The sequence below is a fragment of the Mus pahari genome, chromosome 1 (genome assembly GCF_900095145.1).
Source record: "Mus pahari chromosome 1, PAHARI_EIJ_v1.1, whole genome shotgun sequence".
Taxonomy (NCBI): domain Eukaryota; kingdom Metazoa; phylum Chordata; class Mammalia; order Rodentia; family Muridae; genus Mus; species Mus pahari.
The window spans coordinates 47,427,370-47,446,806 of record NC_034590.1 but is presented as its reverse complement, the minus strand read 5'-3'; the positions used below and the strand labels follow the sequence as shown (position 1 = coordinate 47,446,806).

Below are 19,437 nucleotides of genomic sequence, written 5' to 3'. Positions count from 1 at the left end.
CACTGTAGCTGTCTTCAGATGCACCAGAAGAGGGCATCATATCTCATTATGGATGGTTGTGAGCCACCATGTGGTTGCTGGGATTTGAACTCAGGACCATTGGAAGAGCAGTCAGTGCTCTTAACTACTGAGCCATCTCTCCAGCCCCCAGGGCAGACTCTTAATCAGCACTGCCACGGACCGGTTTTCCCTCTGACCCAGTGGCTGGTGGCATGGTGACCGTTCTTTGGGTGTCTGGGAGTGACCCAAAAGTGACGTCAATAAGATGACGCTTACCACAAGCTTGTGTTTCTGCCAAAACACTGCCATCTGAGGGGTGTTGGCTGCTGCAGTGCATCCTCACAGGTCCTGACCAAAACAGGTTGTACTTGGGTTTCAGGATTAAAGTAAGTGAAATGTCTAGTAATGGTGGCACTGGGGGTGGGGAGTGGAGAGAAAGCCAGTGTTTGATCTTCCTTCCACAGAGTTACTTTTCCCTGTGTGTGTGTGTGTGTGTGTGTGTGTGTGTGTGTGTGTGTGTGGCAGCATCTGAAGGAGAGGGCAGAGCAGCAGGAGGGACGGTGGGAGGGACAAGAGGAGCAAAGGACAAGGACAGGCATGAAGAATTAGCAATGAAATCTGTTATGTTTTCATTTGTTTATTTTCAAAAATGTAGATACTTAATTTATGCTTATTGATTGTTCTACCTGCATATACACCTCCATGCCAGAAGAGGGCATCTCATCCCATTACAGATGGTTGTGATCTACCATGTGGTTGTTGGGGAATTGAACTCAGACCCTCTGGAAGAGCAGACATTGCTCTTAGCCACTGCGTCATCTCTCCACACCCTCTTCATTTTTTCTTTCTTTCCTTTCTTTTCTTCTTCTTTTCTTGAGACAGAGTTCCTCTGTGTATTAGAGCCCTGTCTTTCCTGGACTCACTTTGTAGACCAGGATCGCCTCGAACTCCCTGACATCCACCTGCCTCAGCATCCCGAGTGCTGGAATTAAAGGTGTGCTCCACAATGCCTGGTCCTTCTTTAAAAATTCGTAAGCACAGCATGGCTGGGTCACTTGTCACTTCCCAGTTGGCCCCTTTCTGACCAGGATTGCCTGCTGGTCCTTTGTAGTGTTGCTTTAGCCTTGCTTGGATGTCAGAGGCCTTAAGCTTTTCTCTCCTGCCATGTTCTGCCCCTGAGAAGGCAGAGCTGCTGTCCTGGGAAGGGCCCAGCANGNTCCATGCTCTGAACTGTTCCAGGATCCCCCCTCTGTAGTGGAGAATGTAGCCGACTTGATGGCATCCATCCGTGTGTGAAACTCTCAGTTCCCACACAGTCAGCCTGGAACTTGTTATCCGTTATGGCGGCTAATGTGGGGCTGTCAGGTGCCGAGTGAGTAGGTTTGGGGTAGAGCTGGGTGTGGTTTCACACGCCTGTTATCTCAGCAGCTACAGGCTGAGGAGGGCATGTTTGAGGCTAGCCTGAGCTACACAGTGAAGCTCTGTATTGAAAAGAGGAAGTCTGTGCTCTTTTGTCCATTCTAAGGCATTTCTTACCTCCCTTCCTTCCTAACTTTGGGTGCAGGTAAGCTGGGGAGTGAGCTGGTATGGAGGCCCCCGCTTGTGACCTCACTGATCTATGTGGGGTATGATGTCATGGGCGTGTCCAGGAGAGGGTATCACAGCACAGCTGATCTTGACCCCAGCAGCCAAGGGAAGCTGGGCTGTCCACCTGTTTGTGTTCCAGGTCCTGGAAGTGCGCATGCCCTGCCCTGTGAGCTCAGGGATGAGTGTTAGCTCGCCTTCCTACCCTTCCTGGCAGGGACGTTTGCTGACCTGAAGAGGAAATCTATGCATTACCATGTCCTGCTCTTCCATCCTTTGGCAACCACAGCCATGTCAGGCTGTGTGTGATGTGTGGAGCAGGCAGGGCAAGAGGTGTGCGCTCAGAGCCATGGAGCTGAGACAAGGGCTCATCTCACTCTCAGGACTTCAGGCTTTCCAGAAGAGCCACTTGTGGCTTGTGCCTGTGGTTCAGCCTTCAGGGGCCACCCCGGAAGGTGCTGAGAGAGACCCTGTCTCCAGCAAACAAGATCTTTTCATAAGAATTTGCTCAGAGCTTACAGTGGTGGTCCATGCCTGGCCAGGCTAGGAGGGTAGTGTGGGCTTTCATCTTCTCCCTCTGCTTTATCCCACAGACTGCGTGGTTCCTCCTGCCTGGGCCAGAAGCTGACAGCTCCAGCTCCGGGTGGCAGCAGCTCAAGCTGTCCTTAACTCTAGGCAGAGAAATGAAGTTCTCCAGCGTCACCTGTATTCTGGTTTCCAAAGCTGCCAGCGGCTCGTGTGGAGAGAAAGGTCCAGAGGCACGGGCTGTCACCAGCAACCTTTGACTTTTGTGCAGAGCCTTGAGGTTGATTGCCAGGCCTGACGATGGTAGAGAAATGAAGAGCAGGGGTCCCTTGGCCCCAGCAGCACAGCCTTTGACTGTATGGTCTTTGTCTGTGGGAGATGAGAATGTCACTCCTGCAAGTGCTGGGCCTCCAGGATTCTATCAGCATGTCACTTTTCTTAGGGAGTAGAGGCCACCACAGAGCTCACACCCAGCACTGTGACCTACTTCTTCCCTCATGCTGTCCCCTCATCCCCCAAGGTTTTTTTGTTTTTTGTTTTGTTTTGTTTTTTGTTGTTGTTGTTTACAACAGAATGACACACTTGACACCTGTCCAGAATATCACAGCATTGCCCAGACAGTAAAAGCTTCACAGCAGCAAGGGACATGTTAAGAATGGGTAGTCCCAAGGGGAGGCAGACAGAAAGGCACAGGTCACTGAAATGGCCATGCCCTTGGAATTCTATTGACAAAGGCCCAGCAGCATAGCCAGTCTCTGTATGCCTTTCTGTTCATTTTATGTCAGATCAATCACCCACCATCACCCACCCATCCATCCGTATATCATTCACAAATGTGGCATTCTGAATTCCATAGAAACTGCCTGGAGCTTTCTGTTTGGTTTTCCTTCGTGGTATGTGGTCTGGTACTGTGCAGCTCTGTGGTCTCCTGTGGTCATTCGGGTAGACAGTGGAGATCTGTAGTGCCTTTGTCTTCCTGGGTGGTGGTTCCTGGTAAGTGTGGGCTGTTATTGGGACCCACTGTAAATGGAGGTGCACTATGCTTTGTACCTGCTATACCTGTAAGGTCATTTTGACTTAAAGCTACAAGAGACACATGGGTGTGTCATGTTATTAGGGGACAGACTATTATAAAAAAATTCTTGTGTGTTGTTACTCATTAAGAATGAACATTTAAGGGGCGTTAGGTTTTATCCCATCCCCCAACACACACCAACACACACACAGTGGCTGAGGTGCATACTTAACAATTAAAGTAGACCTAGCTGCCTGGATCTCCTTGACATCCCTCAGTTCCTACCTGTTACAAGGCCTTCCTGGCTGGCATACTCCACTGTTTTAGTTAGAGTTTCCATTGCTGTGAAGAGACACCTCGACCAAGGCAACTCTTATAAAAGAGAACACTTAATTGGGTCTTGCTTACAGTTTCAGAGGAGCTGGAGAAGCTGAGAGTTCCCCATCTTGCTTGACAGGCAGCAGCAGGAGACTGTGACACATTAAGCATAGCTTGGACATATATGAGACCTCAAAGCCCACCCTCCCACAAAGTAATGCATTTTCTCCAACAAGCCACACCCACTCCAACAAGGCCGCTCCTCCTAATAGTGCCACTCTCTGTGGGCCAAGCATTCAACCACAAGCCTTTGGGGGCCATACCTATTCAAACCATCACATCTGCGTCTATCCTCAACTTCTCCAGGAACTGGGAAAGTTCTACTCTAAATATGGCTGTGATTTTGCCAGAGGTCCTGGGTATTTCATAAAATGGATCACTGACTAACTCATAGTGCTTGAAATGTCTAAAAACCACTGGGCATGGTAGTTTACAAACATAATCCCAGCACTTGGGAGGCTGAGGCAGGGGGATTTTCTTGAGTTTGAGGCCCAGCCTAGGCTACATAGTGAGTTTCTGGCCAGTTTGAACTACTTAGCGGTACCTTGTCTCAAAAATAACAGGGATTAGCGAGGTGACTTAGTGGATGAAGGGGCTTGTTGTGCAAGTCTGAAGCCCTGAGAGTTCATCTCTGGAACCCATCCATGTAAAGGTTTGGAAGGAGATAACTCACTCCATAAGGCTGTCCTCTGATATCCACATGCACTTCATGACACAAGTTGTGCCCTTCACTCCCCACCCCATACACACACACACTTGTCTTGGCAATGTGTACTGGCTGGTTTTGTGTGTCAACTTGATACAGCTGGAGTTATCACAGAGAAAGGAGCATCGGTTGGGGAAATGACTCCACGAGATCCAGCTGTAAGGCATTTTCTCAATTAGTGATCAAGGGTGGAGGGCCCCTTGTGGGTGGTGCCATCTCTGGGCTGGTAGTCTTGGGATCTATAAGAAAGCAAGCTGAGCAAGCCAGGGGAAGCAAGCCAGTAACATCCCCTCATGGCCTCTGCATCAGCTCCTGCTTCCTGACCTACTTGAGTTCCAGTCCTGCATCCTTTGGTGATGAACAGCAGTGTGGAAGTGTAAGCTGAATAAACCCTTTCTTCCCCAACTTGCTTCTTGGTGATGGTGTTTTGTGCAGGAAGAAAAACCTTGACTAAGACACAATGGTTTCTATTGCTACGATTAAAAAAAAAAAAAAAAAAAAAAAAAAAGGATGATCAAAGCAAGCTGGCTAACACTTCTATATTATAGTCAGGACAGGAACTCATACAGGGTAGGAACTACCACAGCTTGAGGTGGTCCAGGCCCCACTTCATTCATTCATTGGGCAGGGTGGGCAGTTCAGGATGGCTCAAAGGAGACAAAGGAGAGAAATGAGGTCTAGCTCTCTGCTGGCAGTCTTCAAGAAGCTCCCTGGTCCCTGCTGGGTAAATGATTTCCAGGAAAAAGTTGCAAAGCCCAAGCTTCTAGAAGCTTAGTGGAGTAATTACCATATGAAAGCCAGTGTGGGGACTGTAACTTGGATACCCTGGGACTGAGGATGGCAGAGGGAAGCTCTGGGCAGTACTTGGCTCAGTTCCTCTAGGCTGGGGCATTCACCACTCCCAGGCCCTTCCCTGTCTGCACTTGTCACTTCTGACGCCTAAGGAGCACCCTTGGATGGCAGAACTGTTGGGACTGAGAGGCGAATTCCAGGCCCTAGTGCTGGACCACTGGGATCTTAGGTCCACAGCTTGTTGCTATGTTCAGTTTTGTTGTTGCTGTCAAGGAAAGCTTAAGACCAGGAACAGCAATCTGCCTACAAGTTGACACACAAAACCAGCCAGTGTATGGGGTGGGGAGTGAAGGGCACAACTTGTGTCATGAAGTGCATGTGGGTATCAGAGGACAGCCTTATGGAGTGAGTTATCTCCTTCCAAACCTTTACATGGATGGGTTCCAGAGATGAACTCCCTGGATATGTAGTCCCTGTGGTTTCCTAAAGTGGGGTTTCCCCACTGTGAATTTAGGCCTCTGTGTGAAGCAGTCAGGCTGACTTTCTAAGCAGAGCCTCCCTGAAGGTCCCCAATAGAAAAGATACAACTGGCTACCCTTGCCATGGGCAGTCCCTTGGGGTGAGGACCTTCAAACAGCAATGGCCACTTTCACACATCAGGTTTGTGCTATGGTGGAGGCCCTATGCACAATGGTCTCCCTTCAGGACCAGCAGGAGAGTACCATCCTATAGAAGGGCCATCCAGGGTTCTTGGAGCCTTGTGCTTTGACACACACACACACACACACACACTCACACCAGGCCAGATTTGACTCCCAGCCTTGTCTTTGGCTCAGAACCAGCTACAGTGGAGGTGAATGCCTCCACAGGAACCATTGTTCCTTCAGACTGAGTCTGCAATCAGACAGACCCACTGGGGTGAGACAGATGAGCCAAGCTGGATGCTCTGTGGGGGAGTTAGACAGCCAGGGGTAAAAGATGCTGAAAAGGGGTCAGTATTACAGGGACTTGCAGGGGGAATGGCTATTGCTAAGGTTACAGATGCCTCTGCTAAAAAATGTCTGCACTTCTAAGTTTATGGGCAGTGCTTGGAGAGCCTGGCAGGCTAGTTGTTGGGATGAAGGCGGCAGTCAGGATCCCAGGGAGCTTTGCCCATGACTTCTGTGCCACTAGATGGTATAATTCCTCAATGTCTAGAGGATATTAGCTGATCTGCCTGGATGAGACGCCAGGCCTGGGGACAGCAGCCCAAGCTGTGCCTGTGGACCAGCCAGTCTCACCTGGCACATCTTTGCAGTGTTCCATGTGCACCGGACTTGGTCCCTGAGGCTGAGTTAACCAAGATGGACCATGTAGTCAGCACAGCAGCTTGAACCCCACTGTGCTGACTTCATGGGCACTTGGTTCCGACTCTTAGGGTGGATGGGTCAGTGACCCTGGAGGTTTGGGGCGGATTTCCTGGTTTTGTCTGATGTGGGAGGCCATTCCTCCTTATGCCCTGCTCCCAACAGCACAGAAACAGATGGCTTGCCAGGGTGGGGAGACGAATACTCCCTTACCACAAATACATCACAGCAGAGGTCAAGATTTCGAAGGACATTTATTATTTTTGAAAGGTCTGAGGGGGACTTTACAAGAGTTTGGAGCCAGTAACTACAATGGATGATAAATAAAATACAAAGCCAGTATGTTGTGGCAAATTTCCAGAAAACACACTGAAAATCTTTACAGTTCAAAACTGCTTCATTTTATACATAATTACAAATTACTATACAGCACTTGGGTTTAACCCGACCTTTTATTTAATAGGGCTTAGTACAGAAATGTTCATACAGCATTTGGAGACGACTTAACAAGAACAGAGGTATAGGTGTACCCTGCCCACCTTCCACCCGAGCCCATGCCTCAGGAAGACACCCGAGACAAGCCAATCCCAGCAGGTGTCAACCAAGGCGGGCCAGCTGAGGCTAGCAGGGTTCTAAGGCATAGGTTCTGCGCTTCCTGCAGAGGCCCTCTGGGGTCTGCGGCAGTAGCACCTGCCTGGTTTCTCCGCAGGGCACACTTGCAGGAGTGGGGGCCACCCACTTTACACCTTAGTTGAGATGGAGAAGTAACTCAGGACCTGTTGATCATTTGACAAGTTAAGTCTTGTGAGTGCAGGAAAAAAGGCCTCTGCCACCCCTCCCCACTTAGGGCAGCATCAGAATACTTTGCATTTCTCCACCTGGCCAGCAGGCAGCAAACTTTAACTAGGAATGTTATGCTACATGAAAGAAAACAAGGAGCTGGTCTCTGCAGGGATGGCTGTGTGTGTGTGTGTGTGTATGTCGCTGCTTCACTTACAGGCACCCATGCACAGGTGTCTAGGCAAGGAAGCCCACACTCCGGGACTGTCTTCTGGGTGCATATCAAAGGCAACTTAAGTCCAAGGAAACACCAAGAGCCTTGGCAAGAACAGTGGGTGAGGTCCCAAGAGCCTCAGGGATAGGAGGAGACATTACAAACTTGTATGGAGAGGACTGTGGGCAAGCTCTGACCTACGGGCCAAGGTTGTGTCCTTTACTAAGCCGGTGTGTACTAATGTTACCCTGAATGGTTCAACACATCTGGGCTTGCTGCTGCTATGAGGGAGGCTGGGAAGAACCAGTGTGGGGGTGGGCGGGGCTAGCAATGGGCAGCGCTAGTGGTGTGATCCTCAGAAGACCCAGTTCGTACCTTTTGAAACAGGAAAAAAAAAAAAAATCCATTGTGGTGAGGGCTTCTTCCCTGCAGGTGACTTCCATGAGAGTGGGGAGGTGGGGGCATGCTGGCATGCCTTTATTTTAACCCTCTCCATCTTCTAAGAAAACAGTTAACAGATTTGATTGTCTCCAAGATGAAGCCAGCTCATGAGAGGTCATTTAAAGTGCACATGTCACCCAGATGGGAAGACAACTACCGAGATGATTATAATTTTTGAAAGAAGATACAATCTTCCAGGAAGTTCACTAGGTTCCACAAGGCTGGAATCAATTTGCACCTGTTCCCCCAAAGCAATCATTTCTTTAGCTTGATATAAAAATCATGATTTCTCAGTATGGGGAGCAGGACAGGTCACAATCCGGGTCCCTGGAAAACCACCCTTCTCATAGAAGAGAATCCACAGAAGGCTGCTGACTCAGCCACAGCAATTGTCAGGGTCCTAAGCAAGAGCACAAGCAGCAACTCCCCAGGCGTGCGGGACAGACTTCTGAGGGGGCCGTGGTGCAGGCAGGTCAGACAGTTCCTGGAGGAAGTTGGGCAGCTCAGGGGCACACAGAGGATACTTCTGATTTTAACTTCTCCCAGCATGTGGGTAGAAGTGAGATTGGTTTTTAAAAACAACCAAAGCAAGTCAAACACAACACAGCAGGCTGGGTCAGAGGGTATGGGGAGGGTGTGTGTGGGTGGGGAATGAAGCTGCCGGGGTGGACAGTGGCTCACTGCTGTGTTAGAGTGATCCTGGAGGTGGGCTGTCACTGGCCTTCCTCTGCACAGGGAGGAGGGCAGGGCTCTGTCTGATTTTCTGTCAGGTCTAGGTAGGAGTCAGGCTCCTCCCCTCAAGCCGAAGTGCTTTGCTGTGGAAGTAATCTCCCTGAGGGGGGCATTCAGAGGCAGAGGCAGGGACAAGGAGAGCCAGCCAAACCCTGTGGTGGATCTGGGGCATGGCAGGCTCTGCTGTGACAGCCCGAGAAGTCAAAGCTGGACTTGGAGAAGGGAGCAACTAGCTTCTTGCTGTTAAGGATCTTACGGGAAGTACATCATAATTTTAGTAGGAAAAACAAAAAACAAAACGCAACCAACGAAACAAAAACCCCAGACTTTAAAGATCCAAACCAATCTTGTCAAAAAGAAGCAAAAGTAGCCAACGGGGCAACTTTAAAAATTTCCAAAAAAGAGCAAACGTTCCTTATGGAAATCTGGGCATGGGGCAGAGGGCCGCCCCGTCCCAACCTCAGTTTCCCTCAGGCCTTCACGCGCCTGCACAGACCCTTCATTTTCTGCACTGAAACACGGCTTAAACTGTGCGGCCACTACTGGGTCACGTTCAAAACAAAATAAAGCAAAACACAAACACAAAATAAATAAAGCAAATTTAGGCTAAAAAATTTAAATCAGAACTCTTTCAAGTAAACTGAAAGATAACTATCTGTTCCTGCAAGACCAGCCTGCAGGTCATCAACAAGCACCAAGTTACAGGTCGGTTTCTGCACAACTGCTCAAAACCCCGTGCTTCTGAGGGCAAAACCAGGAACGCAAGGCCACCTGTGAAGCACAGGCCTCAGCGAGGCCCCCTCCTGGGGAGTATGTGAGCCTCAGAGGGTACATTACCAATGGACTGTCCTGCACACTCGAGCTGGGGAAGGCCTCAAGCATGCACAGAGCAACGCATGGAGCTGGAGGGCGAGGAGAGAGACAGGCAGCGCTTGACAGCTTCAAGGGCAAGAGGACAACCAAGCATACTGCATCTGAAAACCGTATGTGAGGAGGACGTGTGACTGAGGGGCCTGCACACAGCCACGCTCAAGGGCCAGCTCCCCTCTCTGTATTGGCAGAACCACCCGACAGACTTAACTCCTGCACAAGAACCTACTTTTCGACAGTAATTCCAGAGAAGCCTCAGGGTACAGGCTAGTCCCAGGCAGGTGGCTGGGGGCATTAACATGCTTTCCCACAGGGACCAGTAACAACTAGAAAGTATCATCCTGGGGACAGCGGTAAAGAGTCCCCTCTACTTCCTCTGTGCCCAGAGCATGCAGACAGGCATCATGTTTCTTTCTGATGTGAGTAAGAAGTGAGAGCTCAGCCTGGAGTGCGGAGATAGACAGTGCAGACCATGTTTTTTGGTACATGTGAGGCCTCTTGCAGGTCTCACAAACGTGTTATTCTTCCTAAAATGAAATGAGGAATACGTACAAAGAGGGGTGGTGTGTGCACAGGGCCATTTCACGGTACCCAATCTCAGAGGACCACAGGGTGAAATACTGAATACCCACAGGCCGCCTGGCCAGTCAGATGCTTGCTCTTGGCTAAGCTGTCCTGACATTTGAGAAGAACTGTGTACACAGCTGTGTACTCCATGTGCACATGAAGAGGGTCACTGTACTAAGTCTGCACTATCTGCTCCTTGAGTCTGCTTGTGTTCCCCCAAAATGCAAGGCAGAGTTTCAGACCTCATTTGGAAAAACCCTCTGGGCCTTTAGGGAATCCTGACATGTCTCAAACCATTACCTCCTTCTAGGGTCACTACTTTCAGTGTCATACCCTGAGTAAGGCCAGGCCCACCCACGCCCCTGGCAGTCACAGGTCACAGCTGAAGTGGAGTCTGAGTGTCCGTCTCCACCCACACACAGGTGCTGCTTCTCCTTGTCTAGGACCTGGGGTAGCTCAGGAGGACTGGACGCTGAGGGGCAGTGGGCGTCCAGTGTAAGAGACTTGTGCACAGGGGCAGCAGGAGTGCCCCGGCGGCTCCACCGTCAGGTCAGGGTTGGAAGGTGGCTGCGCCAGCAGAGGAAATGGTTCAACAGAAGATCTCTTCACCCTCTGCTGGTACTTCCGAAGCAGGGCCGTCTGCAACCATGAAACCAAGAGTGAGAACCTGACCCTTCTGACGTCCCTTCCTACAGGTTTCTATGTTGCGACAGGTAACTGGGGTTCTTGGCACTTACTGATTAGAGATTGCAAAGTGATTAACTTTCACATAGCACTAGTGTTCATGTTTGTAACTAGGCCTAAGAGAGAGAAATCCCCCACACAGAAGCGAGCGTTCAGTCTTACTGTGCAGGCACAGTACAGGACCCAGGACAATGAGAAGTACAAACAGGGAGGTTCTATGGGCTCCAGTAGAGAAGCTCTCCGCTCTAGTTCCTAACTTCTCCCGGGGAAGCGAGCATCTCATCTGCCTTACACATCTGAAGGCTCAACCCCCGATCTTGCTGCTGTTATTGGTTACTAGAGTAAGCCTGGCATGGCCGAGAGGGCTTGAATGACTTCAGGGAGGTGAGTTAGTTCCCCAGCTGAGAGAATCCTTGAGAAATGAGACCTGCACTCCACATGCAGAGGCCCAGAACACAAGGTCTTAGTCACTTATTGACAAGCATTCTTTTTGGGAAAGATTATGCATGTTTTCCTGCATGTATGTATACCAGGTTCATGCATACTCCCAGCCTGGAGTGTTCAGGAGAAGGGCTCAGATCTCCTGGAGCTGGAGTTACAAGAGGATGCGAGCTGCTGTGTGGTGTGGTGAGCTGAACCTGAGCCTCTGTAAGGGCAGAGACTCTAACCTCAGGCATCTCACCAGCCCTTGCAGAAGCACTTCTGTTTCCATGTGTCTCCATGTGCACGGATGCCAGAGGCTTACTGATACTTTGGAGACAGGGTCTCTCGCTGTCACACTAGTTTGTGGGTGCCTCTGTCTCCCACCTCTGGAGACACAATTCTGGCCCTCGCGTTAGAATGGCAAGCACCTTACCAAATGGGCCATCTCTGCAGTCCCTGCACAAGTACTCTTGGCAAGTGGGCTTGGTGGGCAACAGCCAGTTTGACTGCTGTGTACCGCAACTGGGCCTTTTTCAGCCCTTCACCACGCACGCTGACAACTCACCACCAGGCTGGGTGCGGCTTCCTTTGCTCTTCTTCTTTTTTTCCTTCTTTTCCTTTGGCTTGGATAACCCAAAGAGTCGGGTGGAAGTGGAGGTGCTGGACGGGGCCTGGCTCTGCCCCTCGGGAACTTTTGTCTGGCTGGCTGAGCTCAGTATATGGAAAGGCCCCTTATCTTTCTGTGTCCGAGAGATGCTGTTCCTTTTAGGAGACACTGAGAGTTCAGAGTCCAGTGAGCCTGATTTGGTTACAGAAGGTGGAGACGGCGAGGAGAACTCATCCGAATTGGGCAAGAAGGATGGGATCCGCATCAGCCTGCCATGTTTATTTGAAACCTGCACATGTTCAAGAGAAGGCATTTAAACCAGAAGCCACATTCTAAGGAACTGACTGTAATCAGGACTTCACGTAACTGCTATCTAAGAGCACGTTAAACCACCACCTCCAATACTGACCTCATTCATACTTCTGATGGGGCACCGTAGGAGAAAGAACTCCCACATCCTGAAGAAGCAGCATGGCTGCCCACTTAAAGACCAATGCACGCAGGTACACAGGCTGTCATTCCAGGGCACAGAGACTGTGAACCTGGCCAGCCTAGAGGGTCAGCAGAAGTGCCTCATCCCACCTCTGTTCTCTGTTGCCTGAGAACCTCCCCTCCCTTGTCAAAGTCCTGCTGATTTTATTAGAATTGAATGGATCCACCCTTCTGCTGGTAAGTGCAACAGAGCCACTTGCTGCTCCCAGCTAAGTGCTGGAGAGGCTCTTCTGAAAGCATACTTTCTCCGACTCTGGGAGATATCACTTCAGCTTTCTTTCATAGTCCAAGGTCACTTAAAGGGCAGTATGACCACAGTTTTAAAAGATAGGGAGCTATCTGCTTCCAGGGTCTATGTTCCAGGGCAATCAGATTATCTCATTTACATAACATCAGAGGCAGCATACTGAATGACAGAAAGCCTTCCCGAATAAACAGCAGCTACACAGAAAAGAGAGCATGCAACAGCATCAAACCAAATCAGGCACTATACAGAGTGCAGGAGAATGGAGTTCCTTGCCCAAGATATCATCTGTGTACAAGAGAGGTGACTACCTTCTATCACTTGCTGGACTCTTCCATCTGTCACTGACTCCTACTGATTCTCCAAATAGGTTCTTAACCTTGTAGCAGAGCTACAAGGATCAGCTGACTCCTGATCGCAGGCATGTAGGTCCTGAGAGCTCCTTTTATCCTTGCTATGCTTCCAATTTGTAGCAATACCTGCCTGCCTTACCATGTGCTGTATAGGGCAAGGCCACTCTCTCAGATAGGCTGAGGCTACTCTGACCCAGGCTGGTGGCTGATGAAGAGAGAGATTCCCTTCCTCCCCATGCTCAGGGTATAGCAAAGCTGCCTTACAACACGAATGACTCTCTCTTCTGCTCACTCTCATGTGGCTTAGGGAAGTCACTACCTGCTCTTCACAGCGGGAAGCCCTTTCCTCCCTGTCTGGGGGCCTGGCACAGGTTCTTGGGTACCTGGCAAAGGTCCTGATCCATCTGCCTCTGGCTGAGCCGCTCTGTGTCCCTCCTCAGCTGTTCCTGTTCTCTTTCCAGCTGTTTCTGGGCAGCCCGTAGCCTCTCTAGGTCACACTGATAAGTGCCCTTCTTCTGCTGGAGCTCTTCGCGGTCCCTCTCCAGGTCCTGCTGCCTGCGGCGGACGGTCTCTTCCCGCTCGGCCAGCTTGGCCTCTCGGTCTCCGAGCTCCTGCTCACGGGCCTCCCACTCCCGCTCCCGGCGGCGCTTTTCCTCCAGGTGCTGTGCCTGCTGCTTCTGCAGGTTGGCCAGGTCTTGGCGCTGCTTCTCCAGGCTCCGCTGCTTCTCCTGCTCAATGAGAGAGCTGGGGCGGGATGCACTCCTTGTGAGTACCTTCTCTGTCAGCACCAGCTTCTGGTCCTCAATGTAGCTGTCCTGTTGTAGCACGACACCCTGTCATGGCATAGGGGACAGTCATGGAACTCAGGTCTAGGAGAAAAGCCACCTCCAGGGATCTTCCCTAACCACACTCTAGGAACACTGGGACAGACAGAATGACCCTCCCCTCAGGTTTTCAGGGTTTGGTCTTGTAATAATATGTTCCAGGGCAACTTTGGCAGTTCTCAAATAGTGTCAAAGATTGGGGGACTCAAATTTGCCAAGCCTGGTTGCCCGTCTCTTTCTCATTAAGCTAAAATATGTATTTCAATTTATTTTATGTGTGCAAGCACGCATGTGCCAAAGGGAGCATGTGGAGGTCAGAGGACAACCCGTGGGAGTCACTTCTCGCCTACCATGTGAATCTTGAGGATTGAGCTGAGGTTGTCAAGGCAGGCATGCTGACCTGCTGAACTATCTCACTAGCCATGGGCATCTATATTTTCTGAAATTCTTGACTTTACTTTAGGGTGGGATGAGTTGTGTAGGAGGGAGAGGTAGGAAGGAGACAGGTAAACTCTTCAAGACATGAAGGGAACAGAATGAGGACAGTCCCTGGGAAGTATGGAAGAGTACGAGAGCCACCCTATACAAATACCAGAGAGGGATAAAGAAAGGTTTTCTAAGGTGAGACAGCCTCACGTGCTGCAATGCCTTCATTTCCTTAACTGGAAGCCAATCTTTTTTGGCTTATTTACCAACATGTAACTTAAAAACCCCAGAGACTGAGGTCAACAAAATCTTGTTCTCCAAACAAGCAAGTACACAGATAAAGATGGCACATGTACCTGCAGCATGCTGAGGAGTTCGTGGAGGTGAACAATGCTCTGGACAACCTGCTAGCAAGGGAATAAACATCCATTTCAGTGTTTCTCAATGTCAAAAATCTACCACATCACATGGTTATAACCGCTTTAGAACATCAAAGACATTACATTTTAATGAAATCTTAGAAAACTGAAAGAACTTGAGAGAGTAACTGAGTGCAAGCAGCCAAGATTAAAGATAATGCATGTGTGTATTCACCTATTAAAAGGTACTACACAAAGCTTCCACTTTATAAAATGATTGACATAAAAACATTATATACCTCAAAGTTAAAAAAAAAGATTCCATTAAAATTATATTAAGTTTATGACTGATCAAAGCCAAATGAAAACATTCAATTAACTTCTCTAAGAAAATTGTAATTTCTGTAAAACTTAAGTTAGCAATCCTGGCTCATACATAAACTAAACAAAAATACAAGACATCCCATTTAAATCACAAGTATAAGGGCTGGAGAGATTGTCCTTTGAGGTCAGAGCACTGGCTGTTCTTCCAGAGGACCTGGATTCCATTCCAAACAAATATCCAAATGGCAGCTCACAACTGTGTAACTTCAGTTTCAAGGGATACACTACCCTCTTTAGGCCTCTGCAGGTACTACATGCAAGTAGTTCACAAACTTACATGTAGGCAAAACATCCACACACAAACAATAAAATAATAAAAACGGGGGCTAGAGGGATGGCTCAGAGGTAAAGAGCACATACTGCTCTTCCAAAGGTTTTGAGTTCAAATCCCAGCAACCACGTGGTGGCTCACAACCATCTGTAATGGGGTCTGATGTCCTCTTCTGGTGTGTCTGAAGATAGCTATAGTGTACTCACATACATAAAGCAAATGGATAATATAAAAACCTGACAAAATTATAAAAAAGGAAAAAAATATGAAAGAGCTAGAAGAAAATATCAGAGAAAATAGGAAATATCCTACTTAAGAAACATGATAGAAACACAAATTACCAATTTTTAAAAGAAATACAAAGAGCCAATTACATTAAACATTACAAAGTATTCAGGAACTAGAAGTACAGCTCAATGGTTGAGGCTCTGGTTTCAATCCACACTGCACATATATAAACATGCACAAACCAAGAAATGTTATCTGAAATTATCAAACCAACAAAATGCCAATTTAAGGATGGAGAAATGAGGATGGAGGCACCTGGCTGTCTACACCACCCCCTTTCCTGCAGTAATAAGGCATGTGAGGATTACTGAAGAGCTGTGCAACAAATGCGATGTACCAAAAAAAGGAGAAGGGCTTAACCACCAGAAAGATTTGCCTCTACTGTGTCATGGGGAAGGTCACACCCATGGTCACATGATGGAAGAGAAGGGCAGAAGCAGATACTAACAGTTACTGCTCTTCGCTTTTCAGTGATGGGGTATGCTTAATTTAGATGACTAAAGTTATTAGTCTTTACATTTTTCATTTTGTAATACTTAAGCTTCGTCCCGAGAAACCTTTCTTACCGCTCACACCAAGTCATAACAGAAGGCACAGAAGCTGCAGCTGCAGCTGGCTGTCACACGGCGAAAGCCAGGCACACTATTTCCCACCAGACTTCCTCACTAAGTACAGAGGACTCTGACAAATGGAAGAAAATCAGCTGACAGCTCATTTCAAGAGACAGATACAGAAAACAGCAGCCTACAGGGCCTAGGCCAGCTTGTAACACGGCAGTCCTTCAGCAAACGCCTCTAGCAACAAACACAAAACAACAACCTTTGCATTTTTTTGCAGGGAGTATGGAGAGGAGAAAGTAATTTCAAAACAAAATTCCTAGGGGCTTAAGATAATAGAATAAACGCGACAATGAGGAAGAATGAAAGGCAAGAAACAGCCTCGAGAAACACCTTAAAAAGGCACCAGCTCAGGTGTGCAGAACACACAAATGCAAGGCTCAGCATGAGCACTTGTCTGGGAGACAGCAGTGTCCCTGAAACTGATTCCAATAGGCCTCAGGGGTGGGGCGTAGTGACAGCAGGCTTCAGGGAGGCAAGGGTCTGATTCCCCACTGGGAGGACACCAGGCTCCCTTGAAGGAAAGGAAGGGTTCCAAGAAGCAAACTCAGTTAGCATAAGAAATTACTAAGGAGAATTTGCTATAAGTTTAACTCCCATACTCTAGATTTGTGGCCCCTGGGATCTTTGTACAACAGGAAAAGCTGCTACAAATTCTTCCCAGTAGGCACAATCTGATGCCAAGGGGGGGCTCCCCAGCTCTGGAACAGACAAAGTTGGATAAAAGCAAAAGGGATCCTAAGAAAAGAACATCTTCTTTCTCCCTCAGTGGTGGCACACACCTTTAATCCCAGTACTTAGGAAGCAGAGGAGGGCAGATCTCTGAGGTCAGCCTGGTCTACAGAGTGAACTCCACAACAGCTAGAGCTACAGAATGTCACTCTGTCTCAGTCAAACCAAACCAAACCAAACCAACAAAAACCCAACCAACCAACCAACCACCCACCCACCCACCCACCACGACAAAAGTAAAATAGAAGAGTGAATCAGAGAATTCTTCATTCATAGTATACAATACTCTGGCAAAACATTAGGACAGTGGCTTAAGCCAAGAGAAAGGACAACTATACTCTCAGTCATACATTTATAGCCACAAGATAGTTGTAACACGAAAACAAAAATATTCTTAATCCAAAGAACCTTACCTCACTGTTTCTTTTAAGCATAAATACCAGGTTAGCATTTCCACCCTATAAAATAGCAATAAAAATGCATTAAAAAAATAAAAATTTTGCTGTAAAAACTATTCTCAATGCAACTTTGAGAAGTCACACTGTATTTCTGGCTTTCTTTCTTTTCTACCATGGCATCCCCATGGAGGGCATCAAGAGAGTTTTTACTAAAAAAGCTATTAGGATAGGATCAAAAGGCTTTGGGGTCACTGACCAGGCCATTTAATGAAACTGGTCCTGCCAAGGCAGAGTGGACTTGAGTCTGTGAAAAGGACAGGGGGCTCAAAGTGCCAATAATATGGGCATCTTAACTGTATGGTTTGATCTAAGAATGTGCTTTCCCTAGAAAGCAGAATTTCATTACGACTGGCAAGCCAGTATCTGAGGCAGATTAAGGGGAAACATTTCAAAAGGCAATGACCCGAAAGGAGGTGCCCACAGGTTCATAGGTCTGAGTGTTTCTCTAGAAAAATCATACCTTTTTCAGGCCACTATCCGACTCTGTTCTCCTAAGATCTTGGCTGTCATCACCCTCTTCTTTCTCACCTCCTAAACAAAAAACCAAACAGATATGTTTAAAGTTGTAGGGGAGGCGAGCCAAGAAAACAATATAGTTTAGGGGTATTTATAGTTCTGAATCCTATTAATATTGAAAATAAAAAAGGACCAGGATGCCACTCAGTGGTACTAGGCCATTATTCCCAACTTCACTAATGGAGAAGCAAGAAAATTAAATCCAAAACAAAGCAGCAAGCATAGCTTAGCAACTCTTTTTTTTTTTTTTCCGAGACAGGGTTTCTCTGTGTAGCCCTGGCTGTCCTGGAACTCACTTTGTAGACCAGGCTGTCCTTGAACTCAGAAATCCGCCCGCCTATGCCTCCCAAGTGCTGGGATTAAAGGTGTGCGCCACCACGCCCGGCCCAGTTTAGCAACTCTTATTTGATGCTTGGGGCCAGAAGAGTCGGAACAGAAAGATTTTTTTTGAACACGTGGAAGATGGGACTTTGAAAGTTACTGCCTGGGGCTGGTAAGATGGCTCAGTGGGTAAGAGCACCCGACTGTTCTTCCGAAGGTCTAGAGTTCAAATCCCAGCAATCACATGGTGGCTCATAGCCATCTATAACAAGATCTGACGCCCTCTTCTGGAGTGTCTGAAGATAGCTACAGTGTACTTACATATAATAAATAAATAAATCTTAAAAAAAAAAAGAAAAAACTCCAAAATTTAAAAAAAAAAAAAAAAAAAGTTACTGCCTGACTCATACAAACCTTACCACACAGAGCCCAGAGATGGCAGTGTACAGTATTTTGAGCATGCTGTGTCCTTACTGCAACTTTTCAAGTGCAGAGTAAGTTTTGAACTCTGAAGCAGTTCAGACTTCAGCTTTTCAGATTAGAGATGCTCAAGGCCTCTGGCTAGGGTTAGCGTAGCTGAGGAACAACAAGAAGCTTATGGTCCCAGATGAACATGATTCTGACAGGAATTCGTGAGTGTTTAAGACTCTCATGGAGATAGTTATTGATGAAGGGACAGGGGCGACAGAGCTACCGCAATCCAGGTCACCGTGAACTGCAAAGAAGTAATGGATGGTTTACCTTTGGAAGCATTCATCTGATGACAGTCAAATCCTCCAAAGGTCTCTGCTCTCCGGGGCAAAGAAATGGGCGAAGCCATGACTTCCTGCTCAACAGGGCTGCTGATGGACTGTCCAAGTGTGCCACCAAGGCTTCCACTCACCAAACTCTGAAGGATTTCCACTGCAAAAAAGCAAACAAAACACTCAGCTGGATATCTAGCTTTCTTCCATGAAGAGGAAATGATATCATGGCAACATGGGATATATATAGCCTGGATCAGAAAATCCCAAAGAATGGAAGTCATATGTATTAGATGGGTTTTACTAGAAACGGAGGGACAAATGGCAGAGCAATCTACTGGGAGGAGTACGGTTTCTGGAGTGGTTTCAGGGTGGTTGAAAGGACTGGAAAAGCGAGCCAGTTTGAGAACAGCAAATAAAATTAGCTGGGTTTGCTCCTCTGAGAGCAGGCAGACTCCAGTGGCAGAGCATCCTAGGCATCGGAATCTTCCAGTGTAGCCCTTAACTGATAACCTCAGAGTTTCCTTTGGGCAGGGCCTGTGGAGAAGACCCTGAAGCTAGAGAACAGCAGAACAGGAACAACGGGGGTGGACGAGAAAGGAGGTCGAGAGGAAATCATAGGCACAAGGAAAAATCTTAACAAGCATCAAAATTTTAATAAGGTATTAAAACAAATATATATATACATATACATATGTATATGTATATATATATATATATATATATATATATATATATATATATA

At 47.8% G+C, this 19,437-nt stretch overlaps 1 protein-coding gene across 8 annotated transcripts in view; it reads right to left on the bottom strand.

Annotated features, from left to right (window-relative positions):
- Positions 1–6,581: 6,581 nt before the first annotated feature.
- Positions 6,582–19,437, bottom strand: part of Akap13 (A-kinase anchoring protein 13) — a 289,605-nt gene continuing 276,749 nt past the window's right edge. For 7 of the 8 annotated variants that reach the window (XM_029539287.1, XM_029539294.1, XM_029539296.1 and 4 more), the window contains 7 exons: positions 18,691–18,852; positions 17,573–17,643; positions 17,068–17,112; positions 14,360–14,410; positions 13,137–13,586; positions 11,623–11,953; positions 6,582–10,589 (listed from right to left, as the gene is read on the bottom strand). In XM_029539287.1, the coding sequence (XP_029395147.1) occupies positions 10,540–10,589; positions 11,623–11,953; positions 13,137–13,586; positions 14,360–14,410; positions 17,068–17,112; positions 17,573–17,643; positions 18,691–18,852 (1,160 nt within the window). In that variant the 3' untranslated portion in view covers positions 6,582–10,539. The remainder of the gene's footprint in view (positions 10,590–11,622; positions 11,954–13,136; positions 13,587–14,359; positions 14,411–17,067; positions 17,113–17,572; positions 17,644–18,690; positions 18,853–19,437) is intronic. The other variant, XM_029539292.1, reaches the window with a different exon arrangement.